General features: G+C 43.8%; 1 protein-coding gene and 1 long non-coding RNA gene across 5 annotated transcripts in view; one reads left to right on the top strand and one right to left on the bottom strand.

Moving 5' to 3' along the window:
* Window positions 1-6,339: 6,339 nt before the first annotated feature.
* Window positions 6,340-12,663, top strand: LOC121097444. The gene is made up of 2 exons (XR_005830960.1): window positions 6,340-6,768; window positions 10,582-12,663. It is a non-coding gene; the product is annotated as an uncharacterized LOC121097444 (long non-coding RNA).
* A 1,986-nt stretch (window positions 12,664-14,649) lies between these two features.
* Window positions 14,650-24,619, bottom strand: part of HDX (highly divergent homeobox) — a 48,535-nt gene continuing 38,565 nt past the window's right edge. For all 4 annotated transcript variants that reach the window (XM_040614458.1, XM_040614456.1, XM_040614457.1 and 1 more), the window contains 4 exons: window positions 21,556-21,635; window positions 18,623-18,706; window positions 15,912-16,034; window positions 14,650-15,292 (listed from right to left, as the gene is read on the bottom strand). In XM_040614458.1, coding sequence (XP_040470392.1) covers window positions 15,167-15,292; window positions 15,912-16,034; window positions 18,623-18,706; window positions 21,556-21,635 — 413 coding nt within the window. In that variant the 3' untranslated portion in view covers window positions 14,650-15,166. The remainder of the gene's footprint in view (window positions 15,293-15,911; window positions 16,035-18,622; window positions 18,707-21,555; window positions 21,636-24,619) is intronic.

Here is a 24,619-nt window from a genome sequence, read left to right as displayed (position 1 = left end):
ATAATTACTGTACTCATTTTAATACAAATTATTATTTTGTGCACAGATATTTTTTTTGCATGTAATACAGTCCTGAAATGTTTCAATGAAAATTCCACAATATGTAGCTTCTAGTGCGGATATAACCAAACAAAAAAAAAAGAAAAGGTTGGGTTTTATTTTTTCCTTATTGAGCCAAAAATCAGCCGTCATTTCATCCCACTGATACACCTACAGGCAGCATCGTCAACGCGGCGTGCAGCACCCGTACCGCACCGGGGCTCATACCAAAAAGCCTGTTCGTTCTGAACCCAGGCCAAACCGAACCGGTGCAGTCCCGGGTGACACGCTTGCCTCCAGGTGGCTTCTCCAACCCTGTTTCTGGTTTGATCGGCCAGGATCAGCTCCCCTTACACCCCAACAAGGAGGCTGTTGTGCTTTGGTCCCCTTTCTCTGCCGCTCTTCCGTTCTCCCCCAAGACTTGTATGTCCATCTCTGGCACATGCTACGTTTGCGACCCTCTCTCACAGGCTGTCCTGGCTGTACAGCCTTACCTTCCTCCACCCTGCACTTGCACTGACATTGTGTCTACCAATTTAATCTGTCTTTAGTAGTTCCAAGCTGTTTCGGTTCTGTTCCCTTACGGTTCCTCTATGGTCTCCTGCTGCTACCGATGCCCAAAAGACAGATGAAAGGAGGCTTCACGTGATGGTGGATCCTGACTCTAAATTCCAATCCAAATTGTGATGGTCACAAACCTGGGAGGACACAAATCAAGCCTCTGTTTTGTCTCCATTCTTAACGTATTTTACACCTTGTCTTGCCCTCAAAACAAGGCAAAACTGCATTGCTTGTTCGGCTCATGCCAGAACTCAAGATTTAAATAAGCATTGTTCTTGCTCTAGAAGCCCAAAGCAGGGAGTTGGGGAACTCTGCCTTTCTGGGTGCTTCCCCTCGTTCCTGCTTGGTGCTGTGCCGCACCTGCAGAACCGATCCAAGATGGGGTGACCCACGTGTCCCCATCCCCATCCACCTTCCAGGTTATCCCCTCCCCTGCTGCCTGCTTCAGAGCTTTCCTTTCCTCTTCTGCATACACAAGTTTTCTTTTCATGCATTGAAAAACAGAGCTCACAAAGATGTGTGTGCAGCTCTGGGGACTCAAAATATTCAACCAATTGAACCAATATTTAAACAACTTTTTTTTGTTGGAAAGCCAGAGGGAGATCACAGCAGTTTTCTCTCACTTCTTCAGAAATTTCCTTGATATGGGGAGCCAGGCGTTTGCCTCCGAGAGGCAGCGATCCCTGCGTGAGAGGTGGCAGCCGCTCAGTATCACGGAGGTGGGGAAGTGATGGTGAGGAACCACAGAAACAGCAAACAAAACACACCTTGCCAAGCTGGAACTGGTCACTGCCCTTGCATTTTAAACCAAAATCTGAAATCGCTCTTTAATAACTGCACGTGGACAGGATGTTAATTGGGGCGATACGGAACAGCCCAGCACAGCGGGGCCAACAGGAACCTCTAAGGCCGTGCTGAGAGATTGATTGTGCGGTGACTCAGAGAGGGGCCACCCACTGAACCATCCGCCAGCAGCCTCTTCGGCTGAGATGCAACAGCTACACACGCTTCCCTGCCCATCTGTACATTTACAACTCACACAGAGACCTATGAGCATGTGTATATATATACACACACATTATACATCGACATTTAAATATAATATACTGCCAGAGTTATGATTTTTTAAATATCTGAAGGATGTGGTATCTTGGAAACCGATTGCCTCGAGTTGCCCAAATCAATTACAGAGGGAATCAACACATTGCTTCAGCGTGGGAGCAGCGAGCGGTGGGCGCTGCCGGCCGGCCCGTCCCCAGGCTGGGAGCACGTCGGGGAACAGCTGAGCCCCAGCCTCTCCGGCTCCCCCTGGTGGCGGGGCGCCTCGGGGCACGGAGCAGCTACAGCGCTTCGTTTCTGCTGCCTTCGAGGGCTTCTTCAGCTGCAAGTTGATTTAAAGGGGGGAAAAATAATTGAAACACAACATACAAAGGGGATATGAATTCCATTATGCATGCTTGCACAAAATTGGGGGTTTTATTAGCCGATTGTTGCGCAAGGCTTATTTTCTCACAGTTTTTTTCTGCATGTCATTCAGACAATAAGCAACACACTGAAAATCGCCATGTGTGCGTCCTGTTTCTTGATGAGGAAACAGATCATATCAGGCATCGAGTAGGCTCAGAGCACGCTGATGGCAGTGAGAAAGAACATTTTCAGCCAAGCACTCAAGGTTTTATGAGAAAGAATTTTAGATAAATTAATGTTTTGAAGAAATGAAACTCTGAAAACCATGTATTTCTGAAGTGTGATCACAGAGCATGCAAAAATGTATCCATCCTCTTCTCGTGGCCCTGAGCTCAACGGGGAGGCAAAATGCACACTCAGAGGGGCTTTGCCCCACAGAGGGTTAAAACAAGGACCCTGTGCCAAGGGTCTCTGCCAGCCGGGAATCGAGGGCCAGGGCTCGCTCGGGTTTACCTGCTGAGGTTCAAACCCTGCTCCTCGGCAGACCAGATTTCATGTGAGGAGCGAATAACCTGATCCACAAACAAGAGCTGAACACATTCATTTGTTTTATCCTTCTCAAATCAGTTTTGCTTCTTTGGCCAGCTCTGTAAAAATGCTGAAATTTTAAATAATGGTCCAAAAATGGGATTATGTAGCTAGGAGAGTGTGGGTTGCTGAGAGGAGAGATTGCTGAGCTAAATATTTGGCAGAATTAACAAAGTCAGGAAAGACATGTGGGCATAAAGAAATAATTCAATATTAAACTTCTGGCAGAATTCATAAAATCTGTTTATAGTTCAGATCACAGTGAGCCATTTACTTACTATTATTGGAAATAAGGTCTAAGGGATTTTGATTGCAATGGGTTTGCAACTATTACAGCATGAAAGAATATTAAATGACAGAATATTAAGCACAGGCAAATTAAGCTGCAGCCTTCGTTAGGCGCACCTGCCAGGCAGGGTGCCCCGCTGCAGGCAGCGCTGGGCAGCGAAAACCTGCTCCCAGGTGCCATCTCGGGGGCTTGGCCGCGCCGAGCTGCAGCCTCCTGGTGCGGTTGCCGCTCCCCTGCGACAGGCTCCAGCCATCTTCGACGGGGGTGTGCTTGCTGGTTGTCTTTTTTTAATTCACTTTAAATTCCCCTCTGTTCCAAGTGCTTCCCTGTGGTTTGTGTTCTTCTCTCTGCTTCCCTTGAGCTCCACCTCCTCTCTCCAGCTTTCTCGCCTTTCATACATTGTTCCATTTCCCCTTTCTTTCCCTTATTCAATTTATATTCCCTTTCCTTTTAGCCTTCACTACCTTTTTCCCCACTGGCCTTGCTCTCCCCACCTCTGCCCTCCCCAGGAGGAAGCCCTGGGAGCAGCTGCTGCTCCAGGCACGGGGCTGGCAGCCCATCTGCACCTGGGGCCACCTGGAGACCCAACGCCAGCTGGAGGAAGGAGATGCTCCTGGGGAAGAACCTCACCCCAGCATCACATGGTGGCACCTGGGGCACAATGGGGGAAGCCAGTCGAGGGAGCGGATCCTGCCCTCTGCTCTGCCCTGGTGAGGCACATCTGGGGTGCTGGGCCCAGTGCTGGGCTCCCCAGTTGAGGAGAGCCAGGGAGCTGCTGGGAGGGGCCAGCGCAGGGCTGGGAAGATGATGAGGGGCTGGAGCATCCCCCCGGTGAGGGAGGGCTGGGAGAGCTGGGCCTGTCCAGCCGGGAGAGGAGGCGGCTGAGGGGGGTCTGACCAACAGGTACCGGGGGCCTTCAGGGCGGGTGCCAGGGGGACGGGGCCAGGCTCCTGTCAGTGGTGCCCAGCGACAGGATGAGGGGCACCGGGCACAAACTGCCACACGGGAAGTTCCTTCTGGACACGAGGAGGAGCTTTGTTCCACTGAGGGTGGCAGAGCCCCGGCACAGGCTGCCCGGAGAGGCCGCGCAGTCGCCTTCCCACCCGCCCCCAGCCAGGGGCTGGGCTCAGTGATCTCCAGAGGCCCCTTCCAGCCCCGACCACCCTGTGATTCTCTGATCATTCACTAAGTAACAAGGGGAAAGAAGCACCCAGTACACAGCCACAGCCTTGGTTGCCTGAACCAAGCGGTCATCTGGAAAGATGAGACAAGTCCACGGGAGACATCGCTGCCATCCCATCCTTTTCTGGGCTGCTTGGTTCATAAGCCTTAAACCATTAACGAAGTTTTTCAACAGGGCTCCAGCTATTCAGAAGCAAACTTGGCTTAAGGAGAAACAAAAACATTCTCTGACTTGAACTTCAGAAGCTGTTTGGGGAGGGTCTCCCCCCAAGCTCCCCTTCCCCGTCCCCTCTCTCGGGGTGCGCACACCCCTCCCTGTGACCCCACGTCCCGTCCCTGACCTGAGGGGAGGCTCAGCCCGGGCAGGGGCTCCCGCTGCCACACTGCCCTGCTGCAGGGACTTGTGTTTGTGGCTTCGGAGGGTGCAGGGTGGCTCTGCCCGGGCCTTGCTCCTGCCACAGCTGGAGAACAAACACCTACAGCTGGCGAAGGGCTGCTGGGGGTGCAAAGCCCGGCTGCCGGGGGACGGGGGCAGGAGACACAGACACCCAGCAAACAGCAAACACACGCCCTCTGCACGAGGTATCTAGCATGTCGGAGGGTTTTGCTGGGTAATTACTTCAGTGATACGTGAGAAACAAGGATCCAGCAGAGCTGGGAGAAAGATCACCTTATTTTCAGGTGGACAGGATAGATGAAATCCAGCACGTCCCTCCAGAGCAGGTAATGCTGCTGTCTGCGACGGGGCTTCACACACAGCTCCTGCCTTCGCCCGGCCAGGCTGGTTCCCCTCAGGAGCCGGCAGATGATACACCTGGCCTCGTGCCCAAATAATAACACTGCAGTCTTGTTTTTAAGGCCTTCCAGACCAAAAGGCAGGGCTGGTTCAAGCAAGTGTCAGTATGTGACCCTTTCCTCTCCCCCATCACCGCAGTGTGAGGTCAGCTGCGCCCAAATCCCTCTGAAGAAAGAGGTAACAGAACATCAATTGAAAATTTCACATTAAACAGCAAAGAGGAGGAGACTGGCGGGAAGATTGGGGCTAGTGGGAATTTTTCTTTCAAAAAAATGTTACATGAATTTTTTTTTTAGTGAAACATTTTACACAGTTCAATATTATCCCAGATTTCCAGTAAAAAATAACCAAACCCCAAGGTAAAATATTAAATAAAGTCTGAAAACTTTCAAATCCCCCTGGCAGGAAAAGAGAACTTCCCCTTGCCTCCTCCTTTCTTCCCCACTAAAGCAACACAAACAGCTGCAAGCAAAACACCAGAAAACTCCTTTTTCTTTTTCCTTCTGTTATCATTTCCCCTCACCCTTGGTGGCAGAAGCACGGAGAGAGCGGCTGCCCCAGCTGCTGCACATCACCTCAGCTCACGGAGCAGCTTTGGTACCCGCAAACCTCACTTCTTGTGAGGAAACCAAACCAGAACAGGCACTCGGGCTACGATTTTCAACCACCAGTACAGATCCAGTCTGCAGCGCCAGAGCAGAGCCCCCCAGCCCCCCGTACAGATGCCAAGTCCTGGGCAGTGATCCCGCCGAGGGCAGGGGCCGCTGCTCCGTCCCGTGTCCCTGCTCGCCTTCACACCAAGCGCGAGAAGAGGGTACGCGGAGGCTTTTTACTGCTCCTGAGCAGCATTTGGCATCATGGCCAGGGGTTCACTGTCACCTCCTCGGTCCCCCTGCACCAGCCTCTTGCCCGGTGAAAAACCCTCCTTCTGGCTGCAGCCAACAGTTGCAGAAGTTTCCAGCTGGTTACACACCTCGAGGACTCCTCGGATGGCCACAGACAACACCAGATCTTCTTTTTGAGAGCACTTCTGTTGTAGAAACCCAATGTTCAGACAGGAGAGAATACAAAACGGCTGGAAAGCTCCACCTCGGGTGGCAAGTCCCTGGATGCTTCATTTCAATTTCTGGGAACAGCTCCCTTTGGGTTTGAACAGATCCAGGGAATCTGGTGCACCTGGCACATGCTTGCTCCCCTCTGGCTTGGCAGAAATGCCGGTGTCGAGTCTCTCTACTGTCCTGAAAATCCAATGTAGTTACTGCTGCTGCCCAGCCCCAGGTTAACAAAAACCCAAACAAGTTTACAGCTGATCTGGTTCCTTTAATGCGCTGGTTCAGCTTCTCCAGATGATCTCATCAAAACCAAAGTCAAATCTGAAAGTATCGCTAAGGATACGGACCCCTGTATCAAACCCTTCTGCCTTTATTCCTTTACCCACACACACGCCTGTGTAATTTTTGTTAACTAAAAGGGCAGAGCTAAGGCTGCGCATCAACCTCATCTCAGCCTCCTCATTGCCAAACGCCAGATTCCTTATTTTGTTATTAGATTTCTTTCTCGTTTAGATAAAACTAGTCGCTTATTCTGAAATGCGAAGTGTGGGGACAGTTTAAATCATTTTTTTCCCACTCACCAGGGCTTTTTGCCACCAGGTGGCAATACAGCCCCAGCGCCGGCCCTGCTGGGGGCTGGTTTTCCCCCCACCAGCATCCAAGTTCACCGTCCCCTGTGAATGTGTAACTAAAGCTTTAGCATCAGCCAGGTTTACTTCCTCTGCCTGCTTCTCTCTGGTTTTTTAAGCTCCTCCGCTGCAGCCACCATTGCAGAAGCTGGATGTGGTCTTAGCTCCAAGTTTTGGATGAATTTGGTTGACTTCAGAGCCGTCAGGCTTACATGCAAGAGTCAGGTGAGCACACGTGTGCCCATGCCATACCGTGTGCAGGATGCGGCCACACTGCCACCTGGCAGCGCTCGGGAACAAAAGCCGTCCCGACTAACACCCTGCTCAGGCTTAAACCTTGCTTATGCATCACGGTCCCGGCAGGCACCCGGCCTGGATGTGCCACCGGCCTGGATGTGCCACCGGCCTGGATGTGCCACCGGCCTGGATGTGCCACCGGCCTGGATGTGCCACCGGCCTGGATGTGCCACCGGCCTGGATGTGCCACCGGCCTGGTGCCGAGCCTGGAAGGGCAGCCAGGTGCCCGAGCGCTTTCACTGGCGATCCCTTGCAGCTATTTTTCTCTGTTCCTTGTCTTGGAAGAATTTTAAGTTCTTTCCCCTTGTCACGGTACCACGCTGTCAGCTCTTTGGGATGGCTGTGGTATTTTTCATCACCTGCATTTGCTCAAAAAGCAGAACAGTCACTGGCACTACCAACTTCTGCCACATTTCCATCAGCACGTCAAGCCAACCACCGGGGATTGCCAGCTGGTCAGAGGCCACAGAAATTAGTTTGGGAGATTTTCAAGGTAGTAAGTGCTACAAAACAGTATCATGATTAACAGCAATGTAGAGGACTCACATTTATCTTTAAAATAACTTAACTCCCATCCTCCACCCACTGGAGCATTACTGGTTCACCTGAATTACTCTGAGCTGTTGTTGGTGTTGCACGTGAATTGTTTTCATTAGATCTAAGGTCATGTTATGGAAAGGGAAAACATTTCAGAAGTGCTTCTGGGACAGAGGGTTGCAAATTCTGGAAAGCCTCTCCATAAACTAACAAGCTACTTTTAAACCTTCCTAACTCCTCCCAGTTTCAGTCAATCTCTCACAACACCTATTTCCCCCCAAAGAGCCGCACTGACGGGCACCTCCGCACTGTCTCGCCGCCCCCCCCCGGCCCAGCTCTATTCCAAATGAACAAAACCTCGTTACCCAGAATGGCTGGAGCAAATGCAGGGTCTCACTCACAGGTTGCCAAAACCTACAGCAGAGGTTACGTTGTTTTCCCCATTTTGTTTTGATGAACACAGAAACCCGTGTAAGCCCCTGCGAACTGCACCTGGTAAAAATGATCTTCTCTTTGCGATGCCCAAGCGCCGATGGCAGCTGGGTCGGCAGGGCAGCCCCGACCGCATCCACCGTGCACACTGCTGCCATCAGCATTAGCTGCAACCTCTTAAATTCTACCTGAAGAACTGGAAAATGGTTTTGTTTCAGAAGCAGGGGAACACAGAAGATTCAGGGGAGCAGAACACAACGCGCCTGCGCCAAGCTCTGACATTAACTTAATTCTTGATACTTTGAATAGGACTGGATTTTTACAAGGCAATAATACAGAAACCGAGAACTTCATATAGGAAAAGGAGTTAGTTAACCTTTATTTCATTTCTCCATAGTCCCAAACTTGACAGACGTAGAAAAATATCCTTGAGTCTAGTAGACAAATTTACCAATGCTAAATAGCCCTTTACTCTGACCATCTGGGCCACTCTAGATACATTTGTACAAGCATTACTTCAATTATTTATTTTTTTTTTCAGTGAAAGATTTTGCTAAACTATAAACAATAAACTACAGAGGAAAAACTTGACCTACCAAAGCATGCACATGAAGGTATCTTCCAAAACTTAAAAAAAATAATTAAAAAAAAATACCAAGAAAGCAAAACAACCTTGAGACACATTTGGAGGAGAGAACAGTAATTAACTAAAGACAAATCCAAGGAAATTCTGTAACTATCTGTGGGTAACTTAAAGTATCTATGGCACAACTTTTCACAAAAAAAATTAAGGCGAAGACCAACATTTTATATAAAAATAGCTGAGCAGGCTTCTAAAGGAGGAAATAAGCATTTCTCATGATGACTCTGTTAATACAAGATTATAAATACCCTTATATATACAGAAAAAAAATCAATACAAATGTATGGAGTATTTCACTAGGCATCCATCTTTCAAATAAGCCAGGATCATACGTCCTGGACCATACTGGAGGTACTTCAGTTTAAGATTTGTAGTAGTTTCTTTGCTACACATATTGATACAAATAATAAAAATCCAATATAAATATTGATTTTCACAGAGAAACTCAGTAATACACTCAGGTTACAAAGCTTAATGAATTGGCCCAGAAAGAAATGATATCAAGTTTTAAGATCGTCAATTCTCTTATGTTTTGTAGGCTGAGGAAAACATCCAAGTTATACAGTAATATTTAAACTTTCAGAGGTTTTTTTCCTTTTTGTTTTGGTGTTTCTTTTGGTCTGTTGTTTGGGGTTTTTTTATTATTTTTAAAATCAATAGCTTTAGTGAAACTAAAGCAGAAATTATCATGGCAGAAGATTCATTATCTCTTCATAAATACAGCAGTTTGCCAAGATCATTTAGAAATACCATTATTACGGGCATTTTAATAAACTTCCAAGCCTAAAAGTTACCAGTTTTGCAAGGAGTTAAACTATAAACCATATTTGTATGGATGTATTTCACTAAATTTCAAAACTATGTAATCAATATATAGTAAGACATAACAATGAGAGCAAATAAAATATATTTTAGAAGAATTGCATTAATATTTTAAGTGAAAATACCTTTGTAGATGCTAATATGATGATCAAGTTCAGCATACCTGTGCACATCATAACTGCGTATGTGTATACGTATACACTCTGTAATTCTAGAAATAATCATAGAAATGATATAATTTCTGTTGGGGAATATAATTTTTCACCAACACAATTCAGTGGATTTGCCAATGACTTTTTGAGCTGTATTTCACGAAATTTGAAGTAGAAGCTCTTGCCTTCTGAGGCATCAAAATTTATTAGTTTATTGTCATTTTCTTGCCTAAAACCCCGCGATCTTCCTTTCTGCTACTCTACCAAAACGCCTCCTCATGTCTTCCTCGCTACCCATCCCCAGGCGGGAGAGGCTATTACATTCAGCCTTCCCCCATGTACTTCAGAGCAACAGATGTGATGGGGGAAATTATAGGGACTCTTTTTAAGATGAAACTTGATTACAAAACATGGTCTACATTTACATTTAAACCTTAGCTTGCTACTGATTCATTTTAATTTGACACTTGCTTACAAGCAATTCAAAATTGTTTCTACAAGGTCTTTATACATGGTTACGCAAAATAAAACAGCTGAAACAAAAATATGAGGGCATATTGGTGAACCGTTACTTCTCAGAGAATGTAAAATCCTATTGCTTTTCATTACATTGCTGAGACTCGACTGTTCTCTCTGATAAATTAATCGATGATATTTTGAGAAAGGTTTAAACTATCACTTAGTACCAGAGTAAAGGATACGATCCATTCCTTACAGTAACTGTACCAAAACCAGCACAGCTAGCCCATTTACATCATCCTTCAGCTTTAATAGAAATATTTACTACCATTAACATATGCTAATATTTTCTCCCTAATATCACATCTTTATTATTTCCTTGTCCATAGATTGTGTTTAAGACAAATACATAAGAACAGTACTAAATTAAAAAACCAAAGTGAATCTCACATTCAACTAAAAAACAAGCACAAAATTGAAGGATGTATGTTAGAAATAATTTATTGCCTATAAAATCTTAAAAAAAAAATGCTTAAGTTCACATTTTCTGTGTGGTTTTAAAGGTGGTGTCACGTTTCAGAGGTAGTGTGTGTAAAATGTAATACAGAATTTGAAAAGAATTATTGACTTAGTTCAGTAATACAGTAAAATGTTCACCAGAACCAAAGCACTGACCTGAACCCCTTTTCCTTACAGGAACATTCTCAAGTGTCTCTCTTACTGCAGAGGATTGCTCATTTGTTTAAAAACAAGAACAACCACCACACAAGCCCAAGTTTCTGCCCCATTTGTGTCTGTCATCTTCTGACCAAAGTGTCAGCTGCTGCTTTTCAGAGACAAATAAATACTCTTTAGTCAGAATAAAACCCTATTCTGCCATGGAAAAAACCAATTTTGTAGTACCGCTTCTATTTTTCTGCTCATGACTTTTAATAAGATTTCACATTTGGCCAGTGTGCTAAAATAGTAGCTGGGTAGAGAAATCAAACACCATAAACCAGCTTCTGGTTTTACTAGCTGGAGTTTTCTCACTAACCATCCCCTAACTTTGATAGGTGTCTCTCAAGTGAGCAACTTACTCAACCTTAGGATGATATGGGGCAGAAAAAGCAGAATCCCGAAGTGCAGAGGAAGGTTAGACCGCTGCCAGTCCTAACACGTAAAGCAGCCTCGGAGTTCACTGCCTGACCTGAAGGATCTGGGCAGCGCGACCGGAGGTAGTACATCAAGCTTTTGGTTGTAACATCACAAGTTGCAAATACTTCACGTTTCAGATATTCTGTGCTATTCCATTTATGCATATTATTGTCTTTCCTTACGCTATCAGTATCCTGAGACCAACAGTCAGCTACGACTGGAGTACCTAGGGAAAAGTTAGTGCTGTGCATTAGGTTTCTTTTTAATGTTACTAACAGGGTAGTGCAATAGAGATCCCAAAATTGGATAGCTGATTGGTTTTAAGCAGTATATTTCAATTTCCACAACAAGGATGTTCACGATACTGTTGATTTTTCCTATCATTTCAACTGTATAACCACAGCAGTAGGTATAGCTATCTCCATTTGGTGAATGGACTTAATAAGCTGCTTCCCAATGTAAGATGATGAAGATATAACCAGTACGTTCCTTTTTTCACTCAGAGGACTGCAAAGCCCACAATCTGCTTGTCATTTCAGACTTTTTATTGCCTTAGCAAAAAAGAAATACTTGGAAAGATTAAAGTGCAGTGCTGCTTCAAGAACCAACCACTCAAGAAAATTGGCTTGTATGGTACATCTGTTCGTGTACTTTTAAATCTGCCAAAAATTCACCTATTAGTATTTACTATTACTCACTCTTGTTAGACCTATAGACTTGACAGAAGCGTCATCTGCAGGGAAATGAAAGGAGGCAGAGCTTCAGGAAACAGCTTTCTTAACTGTAAGCAAGCTCACCAGCATCAAAGCCTCTCGCTGCTCCCCGCGGGGAGCGAGCATCCTGCCTGCGGGTCACGGCGCCTGTCCTGCACTGCCCTTCTCCACTTTGGTTTCTTCAGAAAGACATACCTCACCATCCACGTTCCGACAGGCGCATTATGAATAAACAACGCCAGGGAAGTCATCTTTCACTGGCAAAGCAACCGAAAGCCTTTGCAAAAAGATGATAAAAACATCAATACGTGGCACTTGCACCGTAGCGGTTAATCGAATCCCAGAGGCAAAGCACGGAAACAGCATGCGGGGCTTGGCTCTGTCATTGCCAAACAGCGCGGTACTGGCTTCAGCTGGCAGGGGAAGCCTATGCAAATGATGGACTAGCACTTAACGGGGCGCTCGTTACCATCCTATGAACCGAGGAAATAACCATAAACCAAACCCTCACGTGCCGCGGGCCCGGAGAGCCACCCGCATCGTTTTCCATCATCTGAAGAACCTTCAGAATTTCACCTGGAAATGAAGTCCCGGTGGCTGTATCGGAACGCGCTGCCCATCAGCAAGGTGCTTCCCAATACAACTGCCAAGACGAAGCTGGAAAGCACGTTGCACTGCCTGTCAGGGGCACAAGGCAACCAAACCTGCCCTCAATGACAAAACGCTGCGGTGCGTGCTCGGCTGAAGGGTGACACCTGGGTTGTATTTTCCGCACTCTCAGGGACGGTTGTGTTACGTTACAGGGCCTCCTAAGCTGCTCTTCAGCCACTGTGCTGCAGAACTATTGTTGCTGCAATGATTTAAAATACCAGTAATGGTAATGTCTCATTTTTTTGTTTTACATAGGAAATATACAGCAATATTGGGGGGGGGGGGGGGGGGGGGGGGGAAAGCAGAGCAGCTGTACAGTATAACCCTCTATGGCATTCTGCTACACAGAAATATAATTTATACTCTTTCTTCCTGAATATCCTGCAATATTGTCAAGTGTTTCAGGGTACGAAAACATGACTCCTTCGCTATGTTTCGTCTTGTCACCCTGCTAGAGAAAAGAACCAAAGAACAACATGCCCACAGGGATGGTGTGGGTGTTGACTGCAGCTAGAGTTTCAGCTGCACATCCTAAAGAGGATTCCAGCTTCCTTGAGAAAAGGGACTTACATAATTGCTTGAATCCAGGAGTTCATTCAAAATTAATTCCTTCGATTTGTCTGGCATATGAAATAGAAGACATAGCAAAATATGAATCATCGATGAAAGTTTTTCTTGTATAAAGGCGGATTACTTAACTGACCATGAAATCAAGTATCCTGCCTGTTGTCATGGGAATTTGGAGTGGAAAAAGCAGGAAAATAGGGTCCAAATAGTGGCAAATCACAGTACTATTTTTTTTTTTATTTCAGCAAAGCTCACAGAAAACAAGAGGTTTCATTGTCAGTAGCACAGACTTCCTATCTAGAGAACAGTAACAGAAAGCATTGTTAACCCCGTATAGAAAACCTTTATGAACGATTTTTTCAGAGTGAGCAGAATTACAGTTGAGCTCTATCTTACATTTGAAGGGTAGTACTGTGATCTTTGCTCACAAACTTTAATTAATTTTAGATTGGTGGTCATTTCAACAGCTCCTCCTTTGACTAAGGCTGTTAAGGATGTGTCTGCCAGCGAGGATGTGACCTTTCAGCTCAGGCAGTGGAAGGATGAGTAACCTACCACTTACGTCCTGGTTACACAGAGCACCTTGCCTCTCTCCTGGGATTCCACGCGGAGTTTTAATGCCTAAACTCAAATACAGGCCCAACAGCTTGCTTTTGTGGGGTTACTCTGTAGAATAGGCGGTAAGAAGTCTTTTGGGAGCTAACTAAATCGTATAGTAGCCAGAACTGTGACACTGTTTTGTTTTTTAAAACTGCCACTCTCCTTTATGCAGTCGGCGTTTAACAGTATTGCTAAAAGCTGCCTGTGCCCAAGGACAACACAGAGACAGAAAGAAACCTGAAAGAGCAGAGCTCACTACTGATACTTAAAAAATAACACCTGTAGAAGTGATCAGGGAGGAACAGAGCAGACTGAGAGAAACCTAGAATCAGGAGTTAATCCCAGTATTGGAGGAAAAAAAAAAAAAAAAGGGGTGTTACTTCCCCAACACAGGAGTTTGAGCTACACCTTGGATCTGCCACTGGAATTAAGGGGCTTACTTACTGTGCTGTATGAGTAAGGATTCACCAGAGTAAATTGTTATTTGGTATAAAATTGAGAGATCAGGCTTTTTACCAGACTGTGAAAGTATCTGTTTCAAAAATGCTTGCTGAGGAATATTCAGATTAGAAGTTATAGAGCATCAATAATATGGGCATGCACCTACATGCCCTACTAAATTTATCTGAATGTATCTGCACATCCATTTAATCAGATGAGTACAGGGATTCAATGTCTGTGACAGCTGGAAAAGAAGAAATTCATTTCAGCCACTGCCTGCAATCAAGCTCGCAGTTTAGAAATGGCACCTAGCAGTTGCTTTTATCAGCGTCTTGATAAAAGGGAGCAAAGTTTGTGGAAAAATACCTAACAGAACTTTAGCATTCAGACTTTGACAAATAAAAACCGTAACTACATTCATAAACCCCTAAAACAGCACTCTAAACACCTAATCCCATTGCTACTGTGAGAGTATCAGAAAGTCGTGTTCTGCAGCTATCAGATTTCCCATATCCATCTAATTTGTTACACCACTTATGACTGCTTCTTTACATTAATAATTTATTGACAATAATTCAAATTTTTCAGTTAGCCTTTCAGAGTTTTTTCAGCTATTTTGGTCAGAAAATGGAAGATGCAACAATTGGAAGTCACATAATGAAAAACACTTCAGTTTAATTTTTCAGATTTTCAAAAGGGTTCAAGCACAACTCGTAACAAGCCCGTTATTCTATTTGGATCTCCAATTTTTAGTCCACCTACCTGAGTAAAAATGGGGAAAAAAATAATCAACAGGACTGGTGAGCAAGCGACTCTGAAGAATGAGCTGTTTGTGTAACAGGACATTTGTTTTCCGCTCTTGGATCCCTGCTCAAAAAGCCTTTGCTACAGAGCAAGAGTTATTCTGGAAAGTCAGAAGTTATCCTAATCAAGGCCAAACTGCTAAAAGTGAAACCTTTCCTCACACAGGTCTTTCATTTACCAAAAACAACATTCAAAATTTCTTGACAGTGCAAACTGTAGCCATGACCTACTACAGTCATCCTTCAGGAAAGTCTACTTCACCTTGGGCTTTCTTTTTTGGGCCGAAGAACACAGGATAGCAAATGCCATTCTCTTGAAACCTACACGTTACGTGGGGTTTCTTTTTTTGTCAGTTTAAAAACAAAAAATCACAAACTGTCTGAGGCATTTTTCTCAGATAAAGACGACAAGCTGAATGAGGTATCATCAGGCTCTGGGGATGCATGATTGAAATCCATTTCTTCTAATTCAGGAGGTAAGTCTGAGAGCAGTGCCTGTAAGTAAAAAACATTACAATATGGTATTAGGTATATGTTTTATGTCAGCATTCATATATCTTTTAAACATATAGTGAAAAAAACTTTGTTGAGCTTTGCAGTCAACGTTGGTATTGGATGCGTTAATAAAAATCAAAGAGGTGAGTATTGATAGATATTGAAAGGAAAAACATTGTCCGAGCTGACATTATCTGAAAGACAAAAGGAAAACAATAAAAGCAACAAAACCTCTTCCTAAATAAAGCACAAAACGTTACCTACACAAGCCATGACCCAACTGAGCATTAAAAGAACTGCTATGTATTAGATGTGTGCAGTGCAGCTGAAGCAGCCTGGCTTTTTTCCCTAGATCTCACAACAGACAAACCCCAGTCCCTTGGCATACACTGGTGGTCCCTTTGTAAAAGTAACACTTCTTTTGTCGATGTCACTGCTTGCGTAGATTGCAAGATCTTCCTTTCGTTCAAAGTTCAGCTTTACTTTGTCTATAAGATGTTCAGCACAACGCTGCCTTAATCATAATTTGAGCCTCTGGGCATTATGGAATAAAACCAAGGGAGTGAGAGAACAAAAATGACAAATGCCTTTTGTTATTAAAACCCACATCAAGACTTACCTGCTGCTGCTCTTTATCATCTGATTTAATAGCAAGTATCAAACTCCGAGTAAACGTCTGTAGTTCAAAATACTTCTGTTTGTGGTTCTCCAACTCAGTCTCAATGAATCTGACTTCTTCATTCTGTGGGGGGAAATTACATAAAGGTCTGGAAATTATAAACAGCACTGCATCTTTTTAATGACACCGAAACGTACTTGTGTTAAATCTCAACATTTTTAATGAAAATGAGTAAAGATGTGTTTCTGATGATTCCTGCCAAAACCCAAATTAAGTACAGCCAAAAGATCTACAGTTTCAGAATTACAGGACAATGCACACAGACTTTGGGCACAATCATTAGCCCCTGATGGACACCCAGCAGTGTCACACTAACCCTGCGAACGCGTATGCCATTTTATTTCTCATTATCCTCCACCCGGCACGTGACAGCTAACCATGTTACAGGCAGACAAGGCATTTCAGAATTACTGACATCATTTAAGCATTAATGACTTGGGCCAAAGTTTACATGAACCTTTTAAAGAAGCACTGCTTTTTTATTTTATAAGGATGACCTCTAATGCCATTTTAAAATAAAGAAAAACAAAGCCCAGGCTTCTTCCCAGAAGAAGTGATCTTGAAAGGGCAGGGTGACTGTGAGAAGAGACAGAAACTAAATTCCTTTGTGTCAAGTCTCCTGCTGTAATAAAACCCAGGGAAAATAACTTGAAAATTCCTCAAAGCTACCACAAATTAAAATATAACATCCTCTAGTGCAGCTGAGTTTGACACATTTCATGAAGTATTACCTCACCAGCCTCCAAGATCTCTCGGGTTACAGAATAAATAGGACTGTATTTACAAAGTGGAGAAATATCAATAATGTGCACGCTGTGGCTAAAAAGGCATTTCCCCAACCTTTGCATAAATACATATTACTGTACTTTTATATCACTTAATATAAAAATAACAAACAATAAAAAAATTCAGCTAAGTACTTCAGCTTATTCCAAGTAACTCTTCTCCTTCAAACTTATTAACTGATTGGTGTGCAAGATCAAAATGCTAAACCCCTTGATCAGTGCAGAGCTAAAATTAATTTTCTGTGGTTATTTACCTTTGCAAAGATTGTGTAACCTAAATAAACAGTTTGCTTTTCAAGACCAAAGTCATTGTGCATTTTTGCAAAAGGTATCTGCACAATATAACCAAGTGTGCACCTTCGGTAAGATAATAATGAAAAACATACACACAGAGAAACTGTTAGTAACACACAATACATATAGAAAGTAAGCGTTTAGGTTCGCAGGTAATTAAGTGCAGCCTTCACCGAGGGATAGCAGAGGCAAGGAAAAAACTGCCCTCGCTTATGCAACCATATGATTAATTAGGTTGGCAGTTTTGCCTACAATATGTTCCTTGATGGCTGGTTTTGGTGGCAGCAAATAATTACACGAGCAAAATTAAACAGTGAATTTATAAGCTGACATACTGTTTTAATGATGAAGATATATGTATATTTTTAAGACATAGAACTATGCTCTGATCTTCATGATTACATTTGCTGGACTGGCCGTAACTCAACTTTAGCTGATACGAAAAGATGAGACCACGTGATGAACTGGAAACCTTTAAAAATGGTGGTTGTTTTGGGTTTTTTTCCCCCCACAAAATTCACATTTCTTCAGCCAAAACATTGTTCACCATACTGTTTCAGGTTGTAACAGCCCTGAGAACGAGAGAAAAATATCTGGGCTGATATTTTTAAGCTTTTGTATATTAGCTGAATTAATTTCTTTCAGATGGAAACTCAGAAGCTGCCTATTTAGCAATGGATTTTGCCCAGCCAAAGAAGGGATTCAAATTTACACAGAACACACAGAGGCACAAAGACTAATCACTAATGTCAAGCAACAAACCAACAAACAAGGTTCCGTAGGGCATGCTGTCACAACAAGCCTTTCGCTGTGGTGACAGGTGACATTAAGAAAAGGTCATTCCCTCTCCATATTCATTCTCTACTGCCCTTACCAGGAAAACACTGCTTGAAGGAGTAATTTTTATTCTGAAAAGATGATCTATTTATTATTTTGGTAATTGATTATCATTACTAGGAGATACCTGTTTTCTAAGCAGAAAAAATCAGCTACATACATAAACCCATGGTGGACACACAACACAGAACCGTGGGAACCCTTAGGAGAGCAGCGACGCATGCGCAACCTTTACCATTTGGCAGAGGACAGCAGCTGTCAGGTATCCAACTGTTTTTCCACCCTCGCACAACTACTGCTTCCAGACATGTTCTGCACCACACTTCTCCTCAGATCCCCCCATTTTATTAGAGGAGTCCAGCGGTTCTGTCCCTTTCTGGAGCTGGCAGCATCTCACTGCACGCACACGCCTGCAGCAGCACTCCCAGAGAACGACGCTCCCACCAAAAACCCCGTGCTGGTTTAGAGGCTAAATGAGTTGCTTTGTCTGGGACACGTGGTGGGAGCTGCAGATGGCTACAGCTAAAGTCATGGAACAGCTCTGTAGAAATGGGATTTTTCCTGCTTCCCTCTGGGTTGAAATACGGGTAATCTGGCTGCAACTGGGACGAGATGTGACTGAGGGGATGATGAGCAGCTGCAGGCTCCCACACGCCTCTGCTGAACTCCTTAGATACACCCATCTGAACTTTCTGTGGACTACCCTGCTTAACATTATATAGCCTAATTACTCACCTTATAATCCAACAGAGAACTCATTTGGTCCACTTCAGAATTACTTATCATATCACTTTCTTCATCATCTATAATTTCTATTTTCTGAAAAAGAAAAAGTTCATTCCAAATATTCGAATGCATAGATTGGACAAGCAAACAACAATCCGTATCTCAAACTGGTGTGAAAGGATGGAGGTAATAGGACCTTTTGCTTGCTCATGACAAATTCAGAGCTGTGCAGCCCCCATTAGATGGCAATCATGCACCTCAGCCACAAGATCCGGGAAGAATCCAAACTGAAATGGGTGCTCAGAGCTGCTGCCATGGTGACTCCGGCTGTTTACAGAGGAGGAGCTGTATGTCACCAGGCTTTTGGGTGAAGTCGCATATTCTACCTCACTGCAGCCTGCGCAAGCCCGCATTTTATTCTGCAAGGCTTTCGTTGAAGACCTCCTGCTGAGTGAAGAAGGTTATGAAAGTTTATTCCTGTGGAGCAAACCAGACGTTATGGCAAGTGACAGGCAAGCCCTAAGTGACCTACTTCTTGCCTACAAAAAGGGAAGAGTCTCCTTTGGCCTCCTTTGGCCACAGTGCATGTCAAACGCCCTGAGCAGGAGAGGATGTTGGTACAAAGGACAGTGCCCGATGCATACACATGGACGTTTCCACTCCATGCACAAAAATTCCTGGGAGTTTTTCAGGAATCTTCAGAAGCCCAATCTAAAGCACAATGTGAAAGGCCAAGCTTAACGCTGTTTAGAACTCAGAAGTACATTCCAATGGTATTTCAAGTTTTAAAAGATGCACTTTTACATTATTTATCACTTGCATGTTGTTTTTTCTTCCCAACAGAAAAACTTCTTGTGTAAGAAAATCACGGTAAAAGGTTATTTCAATAGGAGAAAACAGAAAATGTACGCATTTTTAGTGCGCCTATGAGATTTTAATTTTTATTCCTATCTAAACTAGATCTGAGACAGAATGAATTTGAATTAGACAGTGATAAGGATGGCATTTTTGAACCAGAACTCAGAAGGATGACTGCGCAGGTGAAACTTTAAATTTCACTGTATTTTTGAGAAGGAAGCAGTGGTAGTGTGAGAAGAGTGGCTTGGGTTTTTTTACTATTTTTCATTGTTTTGACAGTGGTAAACATTTATGAGACTGTATATAATAAGTTAAAGCACTTTTACGATGTTTTTTTAGTGTACTGTTACATGCAGTGCAGGCAGGGTATAGTACACTTCGATGGTCAGTCCCTGCGGGGTTGCCTTAGAGGGAGCTCCTTCTCTGCAGGGTGTGCGTCCCGTCTGCCTGCAGACCAGGCGTCGGGGATTTCCTTCTAATCACCAAGGAGAAGAGGTGACCAGTCGCTCACTAGTGCTGTCCCCCAAGCTCACGGGGCTGTTCTGAAGGTGGGGGGGGCAAACCACATCTTCCGCGCGTCAGCGTCTGACAGCCCAGCTGAAGCAATACCTTTCAAAGGCTTAATGTCGCACAGATCTGCTGCTACATCGTACCCTCAGCAACACTGTGGTTCAAATATTTCTGGTTTTAGGTTCAGCTTGAGGAAGGAGTCTCTAAATAAATGCCAAACATTCACACTATCTTCCTTATAACTATACATTTTATGATAGTAGGGGAAAGAGCAGATTAGAATTTTAAATAGGAAAACTGTATCTCTTATGCAAGTCCAGTATACGTTAGTCCAATTTTAACTGCGCATTTTACCAATTTTGCTACAGTGTTTTCAGAATAGAGTATGAAAAAAGTCCTCCTCTTCTCCCCCTGTCTCTTATCATATCAAATACTATAATGCGGGGGTGCAGGTAGACTGGAGAACTGACTCTTCAGACACCGTCTTTGCAAACCTTTTACTTTGTCATTTCACATTCTGCATCTCCACGGTAAACCCATCAGCCTGAAACAGAGCGATTGTATCTAAGGTCACAGCAGGCCATTACAGTAAACAGAAAGGAGAAAGGCAGCTGCTTCTATTCAGGCAACCACAGAAAACACAGCCGTGGGATTTCAGTTTACACAAAAGATCATCATATATTAACAGAAGAAAGAAAATGTTCTCTCCTCTCCCTATACACCTTCAGAGGGAAGGAAATGTCCAGTTCGCTCTCCCACTTCAGGTTCTGTGTGATAAACGTAACACAACCGGTCTTGCCATGTTCTGAGCTCCTGTCGCTTGATCTCTGACTGCAGTAAGAGCGCAACTGGGAACTAGAACCACCATCTGTTCATTCTGCAGATAACTTTTAAGATAAAAATTACCCTACCACTTGGGGTCTTCTCTCCTCTTCCTCCTCTCCTTTCTTCTAATTTGAGAGAAGGCAGGCTAAACAAAGGGGACATAGTGCATTATTTCCCATGACTCCTCCCTGTCTTTCCTTCCTTTTCTCACTGCAGTCAATTAAACCCAGCAAACAACTGTGTGTGACTCAACGTGAATGCAAGCGAGAAAACAAGAAACATCTAAATAACGCCCTGTCGCGGGTGTGGGGATGAGGAGTGCACACCCACCCCAGCCTGATCGCACGAGTTCAAGGCTGGCTATGGAGAGGAAGCGCTAGAGATACCTGACCTTATTAAAGCTACAGAAATGCATTTTCAGTTATTATTCTGGGGTTTTTATTCTTACTGGTTTACTACACTAGGTACTTGTACAGCACTACCCAAGCATTGGGCTTTGCACTCCAGAAAAAGAGCACTGGATTGTTGTAATGCAGAAAAAGGCATATAATTCAGTTTCTACTTAATGCCCATAGCTCTGTGTTTTGGTACTTTTGAGTACAGTTTCTTTTAGTGCTCAACCAATTAGGAAGGACCCATAGCACACTCAACTGAAGTTTTCACCTAGTGCAAAACACTAGTGTCGGACAGCAGCCTCAGCATTAGCAATTAAGGAGGTCACGTTGGTGGAAAAGGAAAGGCATACATACCACATTATCAGTAGATACTGGATTTTGGTCATCATCTTTCTGACCGATTTCTTCATTTTGAAGAGCTTCGTTTGTCTCTTCTGCAGAAATAAATCAACTTTTCAGATTTCATTCAAATTTTATGCTAAAGGAACATTAATAAGTCTTTACCGCTAAATATGTCACATCTGCTAGATACATAAGCAAAATCGTATTATCGATGTCTACTCATAAAAAATACTGTATGTCTTATTAAAAAAGAAATCATAACACAAGTATTTCAGGCCAACTGCTACCTGAAACAACAGGAAAACCATCAGTTACTCTCTTGCCATGTACCCAAACTTTCCTATTTTTAGGTTCAGATTGGAATATTCAAAAGTGATGAATAGTTTCACATCAGAGGGGCGCAGAAATTTTTTTTATTATTAATAAAATACCTTACTACATGAAAAATCCCACATGCTTTGAAATTATAGGGTACATACCAGAATCCCATCTCTTCCTTCTTGACACTGACTAGTTTTGAACCGAAAACTGATCAAGCAGATCATTTCATCCTTGTGTGGCAAACGTGTACTCCTAATGAACCTAAGCTGCTCCCTTATCTATAAGCCAAGTACACACTTGAAAACAGAGCAAATCTTATCCTTAAATTTCAGCCACGAGCACTAGATGATTCTATTAGCTCTAACTATAGCCAACATGAAGAAACAAGAAAGATAAGTCTATTCATCCCTATGATTAAGCTTGTTTCTTATATTTACTTTAATTTTCCACATTAATATACTGCTAAGAAGAAAATGGCTGATAGGAACAGCCAATCAGGAAATAAAACACAGGCAAGGCATCTAGGATAAAAAACTTAAATGATGTCATTAACAGTTAGGCTAATTGGAAATACACTCCTTCCAAGTGCTAGTAAAATTACACAGTTCTGCAAAGGGCAGAGCTTGCACTAGAAGGGTCAAAGAGTCCCGCTATCACATGGACAGCGGCAAAGAGGCACGGTGAGTGAGGGGCAGCAAGTGTTCCCGTGGGATACTGAAAAGAGGGCAGATAACGATGCCCGGGCTGTATCACTTCCACGCAAACACAGGGGTAATGGGACTTAAGTGGAGATCACCAACACTTGCAAAGATAGGATAATATTTAGGCCAGACCATACAGAGACAGTTTTAAATAACTTTTCTACCAGTTAAATACTCTTAAACTGAGCAAATCTAATTTGAAGTTGTTTCAAATAAATTTAATCTGCCACCGGTCACAACTTCAGAGGACGATTTCTGCTAGCAGCAAGAGCAAATGGGTTCAAATGGGAGAACGGTAAAGCAGGGAGCAATACACGACCCCATCGTTAACGCTCGGAGGGATGAAGGTCACTGAAAATGCACCTCAGGGGCTCTGCAAGTCTAAAGCACCAGCCACGCAGTAACCTGGAGAGCCACCACTTGGATTCAACAGTCGAACAAAGCAGCTCCCTACAGCACTTTCAACTCTTTAAATATTCATCCTCAGCTAATATAAACTGGCACAGCTCTAACGACCTCCACAGAGCTGTGTTCATTTACACAAAGTATGGATTCAACTAACATACATTTAAAAAAGGTAAGGCATTATGAGAACTTTAATGCTTAATCTTCCATCAGAGTACAGCTTTTTTTTTTTTTTAATTTACACACTACAAGTGCCATCACCGCTTTCACTCTAATTAGCTGACTAAAAATATCTCTTTTTCCTGTCTTTGTGAGTCGTCTTCTGTTGTTGCGGTTTTGGTTTTTTTTATGAATTAGGACCAAAAGTTATAGTTCTCAAACATTAAAACAATCACCTATCTGTGACTGAATAGTACATATGATTACTGGTGGAAATATTTTCCAGGAAGTTCAAAATAAGCTTGAGCTGCAGCAGTGAAACCTACTCCTCTGAACTGCAGAAATGAGTAGAAGGAATTTCTTGTGGTAGAATAAAGGAATGAAAGTGGGATTCCTGGATGCTTTGGAAAACCTGTAGTTTTCTTGCACTTCCTTAAGCTTTGACTCTGATAATCCCCTCAGTCTTACAGCCCTATCTTGTTTTATGAAAGCCTCGTTCAATAAACGTGGTGTTATTTCTCGCTGAAGCTACAGAGAATTCAGACTCTTCCCCTGTCACCACTGTCTTTCAAGCAGATCTAACTAAATCGGTTCCTTCCCCACCACACTCCCAGAGTCCGCCTCTCACTTGGCTTTCAATCATTGACCCATTTCTTTATCATCTTATTCTCCTTACAGTAGGATATGACAAAGCTATCACAAATTCACTCCCAGCAGTTCTCCATTTTTCTATTCTTTCCTTTAAATTGTTCAGACAAAATGACAAGATCAAGCCCAGCATATTAAGGTGCAAGAGCACGCACTAGATCGGACTTTCTTTTCGTTTAGAGAGCAAAGGCTTTATTGATCTCTTCTAATCAGAAGCACTGGGAGCAATTAGCTGAGCTCGTGAAGCCAGTGAATAAGCCAAGCTAGTCCATCCACCCGAGGCCCAGAGTGCTCCTGTGGCAGAGGGAACGGGAGAGATCGGTCCAGTGTGGTCACGCAGCTCGGGGAGGTGGAGCAGAAGGGAATTAAGTTGGAGACACTTATCACTCAAGATCATGCAATTTACTGAGGACACCCAGGCACCCCGCATGTGTGGTTCTAAGGCTTTCCAAGCAGTCCCCTGCGACTGACTTTGATCTTTTCTGTTGGTTTTGCCTGTCAAGAGACCACGCACGCACAGCTGGGCGGCAGCAGCTCTGCTATGCTCTGATGTACTGCGAAGCGCTTTTAGTTCCAGACCAAGTCTGAGCAAAAATATCTTCTGAACATATTTTCATCAGCATGAGTTTAGTCTCACGACAACTGTAAGTAGGTAGCTCAGGCCGGCTCAAAGCGGGCAGGTTAGCACATTAGCGCTTGCTGAGGTGAGAATTGCGGGTGTGATTCACGCTAACGGGAATGAATATTCCAGCTGGCTGTGCAGAGCTGGGCAGTGACAGAGAGCATTTTTTAAAACCCGGCTTCCGAGGGAAGCGAGACTTATAGGTTTGTACTGTCCATCT

The sequence above is a fragment of the Falco naumanni genome, chromosome 14, assembly GCF_017639655.2.
Source record: "Falco naumanni isolate bFalNau1 chromosome 14, bFalNau1.pat, whole genome shotgun sequence".
NCBI classification, from domain to species: Eukaryota; Metazoa; Chordata; class Aves; order Falconiformes; family Falconidae; genus Falco; species Falco naumanni.
The sequence above is the reverse complement of the archived record's forward strand: the minus strand, read 5'-3'. Positions and strand labels throughout refer to the sequence as shown.